Source organism: Ochotona princeps, chromosome 12, assembly GCF_030435755.1.
Source record: "Ochotona princeps isolate mOchPri1 chromosome 12, mOchPri1.hap1, whole genome shotgun sequence".
NCBI classification, from domain to species: Eukaryota; Metazoa; Chordata; class Mammalia; order Lagomorpha; family Ochotonidae; genus Ochotona; species Ochotona princeps.
Window position 1 is genome coordinate 49524937 of NC_080843.1, and position 10285 is coordinate 49535221.

Genomic DNA, 10285 nt, shown 5'->3' on the forward strand with positions numbered 1-10285 from the left:
TCTCTACATCTTTCCTCTGCCTTGATGGCTCCGATAGATAAGAGGTCTAGGGAAGGGAAACACTTTTTTACTTCGAGCAATTTTTTTTGAAAATATAGAGTTAGAGGGCCCGGATAGAGTTAGAGGGCCCGGCGGCGTGGTCTAGCGGCTAAAGTCCTCACCTTGAAAGCCCCGGGATCCCATATGGGCGCCGGTTCTAATCCTGGCAGCTCCACTTCCCATCCAGCTCCCTGCTTGTGGCCTGGGAAAGCAATCGAGGACGGCCCAAAGCTTTGGGACCCTGCACCTGCGTGGGAGACCTGGAAGAGGTTCCTGGTTCCTGGCTTTGGATCGGCGCAGCACCTACCGTTGCGGTTCACTTGGGGAGTGAATCATTGGACGGAAGATCTTCCTCTCTGTCTCTCCTCCTCTCTGTATATCTGACTTTGTAATAAAATAAATAAATCTTTAAAATTAAAAAAAATATAGAGTTAGAGCAGGTTTTCATGGAGAAGTTTTAAATGGAAGACAAGAAAGGGAATTATATGACATGTTGGCAGTTTGCCTCAAGCAATTCATTTCTTCATCTGTTGCTTTTTCATTGTGTCTTGCAAGTTCCCAAGCAACTTGAATTTGCTAACACAGCTATGGATACACTCTGCCTTAGAGCAGTCATCCAGGTATCTAGGTGTCTGGTTTCTGTTATTTCCCCTCCCTTCTATTTCTTAATTATACGTAAGTCACAACTTTTCCAGTTATAGGCTGGTCTACAGTTTGTTCAGTTTTACACCTACAGTTCATAGCTGCTAGTTTGATGCTGGGGAAGAATGAGCAGTCAGGAACTGGTCACTCTGAACGTGGGAGGGAAAATATTCACTACAAGGCTTTCTACCCTAAAACAGTTTCCTGCTTCTCGATTGGCACAGATGTTAGATGGCACAGACCAAGAATTCAAGATGGTTGGTGGCCAGATTTTTGTGGATAGAGATGGGGTTTTATTTAGCTTCATCTTGGATTTTTTGAGGACTCACCAGCTTCTGTTACCCACTGACTTTTCAGACTACTTCAGGCTTCGGAGAGAGGCCCTTTTCTATGAACTCGATTCTCTGGTTGATCTCTTAAACCAACAACATCTGCTACAGACAAGACCTGCTGTCCTGGAGGTACATTTCCTAAGCCAAAACACTCGAGCATTTTTCAGGGTGTTTGGCTCTTGCAGCAAAACCATTGAAATGCTCTCTGGGAGGATTACGGTGTACGTAGAGCAGCCTTTGGCACTTCCCTCGGAAGCCTACGCTCCTCCCGCTGCCTCCGCAGAGAACTTCTTACCATGACTTGGTTTTCCAGTGCGGCTCCGACAGCACTACTGAGAACCAAACTACAGTCAGGTATTTTGTACTTCGAAGCATCTCTCTTATATATCAGTTTCTGAAGTTTCTCTTCAAAATTCAGTGTTCCTCTTTCCTGAAATTTTTTTCTTGGGAGAAAATGATTTTTTAAAATAATACTTTAGGATAATCAGTGGAGTTGGGTAGAATGACCAAATAACTGGTTTCTAAACAGGGATACTTTTCAGAGTGGAAATGGACATACTTATTATATGGGACAACAAGAATAACCAAACTACACAGGGAAAAATTGGGATTATGATTACTTCTTATAGGAGGAGATAATTTTATAATTTAGTCCCACTACTGAAGAATTTGGCTTAGAAGCAAACGGTCTTATTTTTCAAGAGATTATTTCAGTGGCTTCCGTATAAGAAAGGCTGTTTTCTCCTGATTTTCTTCTATAGTTTTTATTGGTTCTTTAACGTTTTTTAAAAAGATATATATATTTTTTATTGGAAAGGCAGATTTACGAAGAGAAAGGGAGACAAAGATCTTCCATCCTCTGGATCACTCTCCAAGCAGCCATAATGGCTGGAGCTGAGCTGAACCGAATCCAGGAGCCAGGAGCCTCCTCCAGGTCTCCCATACAGGCACAGGATCCCAAGGAGGCATTAGGCTGTCCTCTGCTGCTTTCCCAGGCCACAGGCAGGGAACTGAATGGGAGCAGCCTGGACATAAACTGGTGCCCATCACGGACCCCAGCAGAAGCAAGGCAAGGATTTAGTCACTAGGTTACCCGAAGCTGGAAGTGGTTCCTGGCTTTGGATTAGCTCAGCCCCCGTCAATTCTGGCTTAGATCCTGCTGTTGCAGCCACTGTGGAGTGAACCAGCGCACAGGCAGCATATGGAAGAGCTTTGTTTCCCCTTCCTTCTAAATCTGATTTTCAGATAAAAATAAATCTTAAAAACAAACTACGACTTCATCTGTCTTTAAACATCCTTAAAGGCAGATACATTTCTTGGCAGATTTGATATCTTATTACATTGTTGGCGCTTGAACAGCTCAAAAACAGAGTAGACTGTAAGTTAGGCTTAGTTGTTCTTGAGTTAATTTTTCACATTTTTCTCTCTGTTGTTCTTGGCTGGATCCTAAGGCTGCTTTTTCACTTTGCAGTCACATTCTGTCCCCTACCCCCAAATGTCTCCATGTTCTACCATTATTTTACCAATGTCCAAGTCTTCATTGGTGGGGGGGTCAGGACCCTATATGTGTAACATTAAAAGAAAATACACTCTGTGTGTGTGTAGTGGTAGTGGTAAGGGCTGATGGACATTTTAGGAGCAGCCATCAGGAAACACTTGATTACCAAATGGAAACCACTGAATGATAAAACTGAGAATAATGGGCTAGTTGTGAAGAAAGTCTGAGACTGCATTTTTATTTCAAATTAACACTGTACAGATTTTTTTTTCTGTTGGTAGGACATTCAATAATCAAGAGAAATGATCTATTTGGGGTCTTCAAATTTTAAATGATTATGATTATGATTGATTTAAGTGTCCCTTTTGAAAGAGAAACCTAAAGGAAAATGATATCCTTGACTTAAAGAAGAAATAGGTAAATAAAGAGAAGATGCCTTAGGAATAATAAATGCTCTTTACAAACTACACGTGCAGAAAACTATAAAGTTGACAAGCTTAGAAACAAAAAAAGGGATATTACTGTATTTTTACAGTGAGAATGGCATATTTAAATTTCAACAGTAGATAATACCAAAATACCATTTTTTAAATTAATGTTGTTTATATCACCAAACAGTATTCTTTCAAGTTTCTTGAAGTTGAGAATTTTTTCTGCTCCATAAGTGAGTGATTTTAAAAACATTATGCCAATTTCAAAGTAAAGACACACACACATATATATAGTCTGAATAAACTAATGATAGTGATCTCTGGTGGATGAATGAAAAATCTGGCTTTCAAAGGCCCACTTGCGTATATACATATCTTTCTAGTCAGCAAACTTGTATATTTTTTGTTCATTTCTTGGTCTGGATTTGTCTTTTCAGATAAAAGGTGGAGGAGGAAGCCTGAATGGCTCCCATTAGTCTGGCATATATATCATTTATTCAGTATGTTCCACCAATGTGAACCACTGTAAGGTTTGCTAACTTACTGGGTTGCTCAGTTACAATTTCTCAAGTTCGTAAGATTAGAAATGCTTGATTCTTTCAGAAGGCCATTGATGTGACAGAATACTGGCAAGGATGGTCACAGGATTCTTGGGTCTCTTTTGTAGCCTTTATTCTATTTAACATCTCTTTTGGAAACTGACTCAATAGAAAATTCCTTTAAAATTTTAAAAAGGAAGTTTTGGCTTTTTATTTCTTGTTAGTTTCTTTTATTCCATGCTTTACTTAACTTTTTATCCCTTTAGCAAATGTTTCTAGGCTACATAATGAAGATCTGAGTTTGGAACTGGATGAGATGATTTATTGATGTTAAAAATTTGCTTATCAAATATAATAAAATCATTGAGATGCATTTTAGTTTGATAATTCTTAGATTTCATTATTTTTTCTTTGCCAAGAATTATGAACTCTAAGTGAATACTCTATTTCAATTGTGATCATTTAAAGGAGGTTGGGGATATGCCTAAGCATTTTATTACCTATTTTGTTAACTATAAATAGTTCTCAGTTTCTGCGTAGAACTAAGTTTAGTCTTCAAATTTCATAAACAGTGGGTAGACACAGATAAAAACATTCAATGATGGTAAATGAGGAATTAGCAGAGCTACATCTATGTGGATGCATTAGGCTGATACCATGAACGCCACCATAGAGCCAAACTGGAAAGTTCAGACAGTTGGTTCTATGCAGTTACCGGGCAGTAGATTTTTGCATTTCCACTCCAGAGGCTCTTTGACCCCACATCTTTTACAATGAACAGTTGGAAGGTGAAAAGTGAGCAATAAAATCTTAAATTTTTTATCTGCAAAATTTTACTTAAAAGTTGGTTGACTCGGAATAAATCACAAAAAAAATTGAATGTCAATACTGATTATTAGCAAATTGTGTAGTTTTGCAAATTACTAAAGGGATAGTTTATAATTTGTTTTTTTATGTGTCCAGGTATATTTCCATAAAACCTGACAATCGGAAATTGGCCAATGGAACAAATGTCCTCGGCTTACTGATTGACACTGTATTGAAAGAAGGCTTCCACCTGGTCAGCACTAGAACAGCATCCTCTGCAGACAGAAGTGAATGCTATAGCTTTCAAAGAGTGAGAAGCCCTAAAGCATTCACCATGAATAAAACACCAAAACCTGAGATGACCATCATGACAGAGCAATCTCAGAAAAACACATGAAGTTGTCTTTTTTTCTTCAAGAGAAGGAAATTGTCATTTTCTTGCTGGGAAGATTCATGTATCTAGTCAAATCTTTACTCAGTCTTTTTGGCCTCCTGTCATGCCACCTCTGGGCAAGTAGGTCCCAACAGCACCGAAGTGTGGTGAATGGCCTGGTCTTATGTCACCACCACCTACTTGGTGATAATCAGGTCCCTTCTACCTTCATCTCTGGGAATACTAACACAGCTTTCAGACTTGGGCTCGGATGTCAGACTGCTTGTTCCAAATCCCAGATAATCCACCTACTATCTGTGTTACCTGAGCATCATTTAACATCTCTGAGCTTCAGCTACTCCATCTAGCACACAGGGATAAATAAAACTGTCTCCATCATAGGAAATGTGAGGATTAAAAAACATAAAACACAGTGCTCCATACTTGGCTCGACAGAGGGTGGGCACTCAGTGAACCTTTAAGGTTGATGTGGTAATGGCAAAGATGGATGGCTACTCGGTTGGACCTCTTCTACGTGGCCTTTTTTCCCTTCCTTTCTTTGGCATAGAAGCAAATTGCTTTTATTTTTCTGCCCCTCTACACAGCATTCCACAAATATCATTCATAACACTGACAGTGGGCTTAAGTGAAAATAATTGAAGCCTTTCAAAGAATTTCTCAAGTCAGAACATGGATTTAGGAGACAGACCACCAAACTTATATAAATCTATTAGGGATAGTTTCAGAGTAGATCTTCTCATTTTAGTAAATATTTCAGAGATGATCTCGTTTGGAAAAACATCTGTGAGTATCACCTCAGTAAAACTCTGTGTTCACTCCAAAATAAGAATGGGATACTTAGCTGGGATGCCAAGGCATGCAAAAATACATGAGTCTTCTTTTAGAAAGAGAGGCAGGCAAATGCAATTTTAAAACAATGGGTTTGATGCATCATAGGCAAACAAAATCTTGTGTCTGCTTTAAAAAAGAACTCTGGGGACCTGGCTCAATGGCTAAATGCTCACCAGGCAAGTGCCAGGATCTCATATGGGCTCTAGTTCATGTCCTGTCAGCCCTACTTCCCATCCAGATTCCTAGTAGAGGATGGCCCAAAACCTTGGGACTCTGCACCCGCATGGGAGACCCAGAGAAAGCTGGTTTCTGGCTTCAGATTGGCTTAGCTCTGCTGTTGTAGCCAATTGGGGAATGAATCAACAGATGGGGGATCTTATCTCCCCTCTGTAAATCTGCTTTTCCGATAAAAATAAATACTTTTAAAAAGAATCTAACATTTTTATATGGACTTCACTTAACTTTTTGGTGGAATACATTTGCAAATTTTACTTTAAATGATAAGGAAGTGGGGGCAGACACAATGGTGCAGCAAGTTAAGCTTTAGTGCCAGCATCCCATAAGGTGCTGGCTCAAGTCCCAGCTGTTCCAGTTCCAGTCCAGCTCCCTGCTAATGTACCTGGAACAGCAGTAGAAGATGGCCCAAATGCTTGGGCCCCGGTACCCATGTAGGAGAACTGGAAACAGCTCTGAGCTCCTGGGTTTGGCCTGGAACAGCCCTGATCATTTGTGAAGCAAATCAGTGGATGGAAGACCTCTCCCTCTTAACAGTCCTTGTGTAACTCTGCCTTTCAAATTAAATACAATCTGGAAAAAAAAAGATGACATAAGCTTATCTTGTTCAGCCACATGGAAAACCTTGTTCTAACAAATTCTAAATACCTGTCACTCCATCTGATAAACATCATAGTGGCATGTTAAGATTTGTGAGTCTTAATAGTACTATCAATAGTTGGACCTACTGTATTCTCCCACTTCTGTTTGTTTTGCTTTCTCTTGTATTTCTGTAAGTGACTGCAAGTTTTCTCTGCATTGTCATTACAAGGAGCTCTAGTGTTGAATTTTATTTTTGCATTTAATATAAAAATCATAATCGCAAATATTTCTTGATAAAATCAGAACTACTTTGTGCTACTTTAAAAATATAAAATCAGGAGCCAGAACTAGTATAAAATGGTCAAGGGAAAGCAATTTGAGAGATGCAGTGTTGAGGCAATTATAAATGTTTGCATCTGATAAACTTCAGCTTTGCTCTATGAGCTTTTCTGTTGATTTTTTTAAAAGATTTACTTTTTTTTTTTTTTTTTTTTTAAGTCATATAGTCAGAGAGGAGGAGAGACAGAGAGGAAGATCTTACGTCCGATGATTCACTCCCCAAGTGACTGCAACGGCCAGTGCTGTGCCAATGCGGAGTCAGGAGCCAGGAACTTCCTCCTGGTCTCCCACATGGGTGCAGGAACCCAAGGCTTTGGGCTGTCCTCGCCTGCTTTCCCAGGCCACAAGCAGGGAGCTGGATGGGAAGTGGAGCTGCCGGGATTAGAACCGGTGCCCATATGGGATCCTGGTGCATGCAAGGTGAGGACTTCAGCCGCTAGACTATTGTGCCAGGCCCTGTTGAATCTTTATCATAAAGGATGGAAATAATCACATTATTAGAGAAGCATAGCATCAGACAGTGCTGGATATTACAAGACTTCCTAAGAACTTTTTTTTTCAATTTAATTTTACTTTATTTGAGATTCCCTCCAAAACTCCCACCCCCCGACAGATTTTCCCCATGTTGCTACAATAGTATAGTTGTTCATAAGAAGTCATAATTCCATCAGTCTTTTATTTAAGTGTGCCAAGACATTTCTGGTACAGTGTCAGACATTCGGCATCCCATTGTCTACACATCCAGCAGTTTCCCTGGGAGTCCATCTTTTGTTTGGAAGCAGGAATGCATGTTGCATTGCACCCCCACATCTGGATATGGTAGACCCCAGTATTTCATCACTATACATTTCCATAAATGAGAAGCCATGAAACAAGGTCAACAACTGGTATGAATTAGAATTCCTAAGAACTTTCTAACCCTCTTTATTATGTTTTTCCTGTGTGCTGGGGAACCTGATTGTAACAGCAAAGTTATTAATACAGAAGCTAGTAAGAGGACATTTTCAAAAAGATTTTTAGAAGTTCTGTTAGCTCCATTGAGCCAAAGAGCCCATGGGAAATGTACATTGCCCACTGAACTTAGTAGTTTCAAGCAATATCTTAACAAAGAGATGCAGATAATTCCTAGAACTACTTAGGTTTCTGAAACACCAACAACTTAGTAAAGACAGTTATCTGCTAGCTTTGCTACAGAACGACACCTCAGGAAGTATTAGTTCTTCTGTTGGACCTATTGGAAATGAAATGCTGTACACAAATTTTCCTAAAAAACTCATTGGGTCCAGTGCAATAGCCTAGTGGATAAATCCTCACTTTGCATCCACGGGATCCCATATGGGTGCCAGTTCATATCCCGCTGCTCCACTTCCCATCCAGATCCCTGCTTGTGGCCTGGGAGAACACTAGAGGATCAACTGATGCCTTGAGACTGCACCTGCATATGACACCCGGAAGAAGCTCCTGGCTCCTGACTTTGGGTTGGCTCAGCTCTGGTCATTGCGACCACTTTGGGAATGAACCAGCAAATGGAATTTCTTTCTTCCTGTCTCTCCTTCTCTCTCTATATATATATCTACCTTTCCAATAAAAAAGAGTAATATACAGCTTGAAAGAAAATTCATCATCTAAAATGCCTTAGTATTTATTGAAACTATGAGAAATTCAACAGAAAAAAATCTTTTAGTAGGCTTAACCTGTACAGGGGTGAAAATGGGAAATAAACATTAAGCATAACACAGAATTTAAAAAGTTGCAAAACATACAGCAAAGTAAAAATAAGACTTTGTGTCCCAAACTGAAATGCATTTAGTAAGACTTATCCAGGGGATCCGTGCTTTTAGATGAGCAGTCTTGCCTCAGGTGCCACACCAGTTAATACCTCAGTCCAGGAATCATGAAAGCAAATGGCTTTTTGCCTCATCAATTGGGTAAAATGTACCAAATACCAACTCATTTTATTTTTTTATCAATTCGTAACACTTTAGGAAAGTCCTTGAATTTCTTTAGATTCCCAAGTAAGAACCCAGATCGTTTTATTTTACTCTTAGAAGCCCCAACTAAGTCTAGCCACATGTATGAGATTTCATCAGCTCTCTTAAGATGAGGACTGGGAATGTACTTGATAGTGGTCTTCATAGTCCCACACGGTGCTACACACCTAATAGACTCGGCTGAGCTAAACTGAAGCATCTGGGACATTATATATATATATGTGAATATAATTTCGGAATACCGAAAAAAGGTAGATTCCAAGATGAATGAGGAAAAGCCTGGAAACATTCATTTAACTTACAGATGACAGAAACTACAATAATAACAGAAAATCCAGGATGATTTCTAGTTGAAATGTAATTGGGTCATGCCACACAGAAATTAGATGAAAATACAGATGTATAGAAATACTCACTGAAAGTTATACAAAATTACATGTTTAAGCATACTAAAATAGCCCGGCCAAAACTAGAATATATACAATCACAAGAGTGCTTAGCAATTAGAGAATCATTGAGAATACAAGTTACTAGTGATGATTATAGCTGATAATAAATTTTTACTTACCTCCATAACTTAGGAATCATGAAAAGACAACTCAGGAGCCCAGAATGTAAGTTAGACGTAGCTAGGATAGAAAACAGAAGATGTTTCCAGTTCTGCATTAACCAGTTGGAGGTTATACATTCACTGGACTTGGATTAATCAAGCGGCTCAAAGGTGATGGTAAAACAGTCCAAAAGATCTTGATACCTCCAGAAGATGTATTCACCAATGTGTATAACGGCCGTTTTGGAAATTTAGATTAACATTTTAAGTTTCTGTACTTATTAACAAAATGCAAGATGGTAAAATTTAAAAATGAATTTTGATTATGATAACTTATTGAATCATGGGAAGTGATTTTTTAATAAGCAGGCAAACAGAAAGTTCCTTTGACTTGTAAATAGAAACAAAACAAGGTTTCACTCCTGGAAAATACAAGTATTTGCCTTCATCAGGTTTTTTTAAAGTGTTGAATTGGTCAGTTTAGAAAACTTCTACAATTTAAGCAGCACCATTATTCAAGCAGTCTTAATTCCTTTTGCTTTTTTTTTCTTTTTTGGCTAGTTTCTTCAAACATAAAAACAATTTAAGATGCTAAAAAAAAAAGTCAGACGTTAGACAGAACTTTATATTCCTCTTAAGGGTGTTTGGTGTTTCTCCATCAAAAACAAGTATTCAAACAAGGAATCTCAATGATCTAAACATATTTTTGGTCAACTTCCGGAATTTCTTGTTAAATCTTTGAAATGCCACAGTTGCACTCTTGGAAAACTTGTCTTCCTGGTTTTCAAATTTCTGTTTATTATTACAGCTCTTCAGCCAGACTGCCAGGTCTTTGTGCTGTACCATTTCTTGAAACTAGAGACCAGCACACTTCCCCCGATTCAATTATTGGCCTTTCCATTTGAGAAATTAAAGGCATGTCAACTTTATAAAGTTTTGACTCAACTATTTTGACTTTAAGTTCTCAGTTCAGTTCTCTCAGTTTAATACTGGGAAAGACATTCATTTTCTTAAAAGAGACGGTAAGGTTCAAGAATATTAACATTTTTAATCACTCTCATAATAAAAAGCAAGTG

At 38.7% G+C, this 10285-nt stretch overlaps 1 protein-coding gene across 1 annotated transcript; it reads left to right on the forward strand.

The window, feature by feature from the left end:
* Window positions 1–779: 779 nt before the first annotated feature.
* KCNRG (potassium channel regulator) lies at window positions 780–1373 on the forward strand. Its single transcript, XM_004577672.2, has one exon. It carries the CDS (start codon window positions 807–809, stop codon window positions 1311–1313), a length of 507 nt encoding a protein of 168 aa, XP_004577729.2. The 5' UTR covers window positions 780–806; the 3' UTR covers window positions 1314–1373.
* The last annotated feature ends 8912 nt before the right edge of the window (window positions 1374–10285 follow it).

Bases quoted from the DNA above. Each gene is read 5' to 3' on its own strand.
- KCNRG (XM_004577672.2), top strand. From the start codon at position 807: ATGAGCAGTCAGGAACTGGTCACTCTGAACGTGGGAGGGAAAATATTC.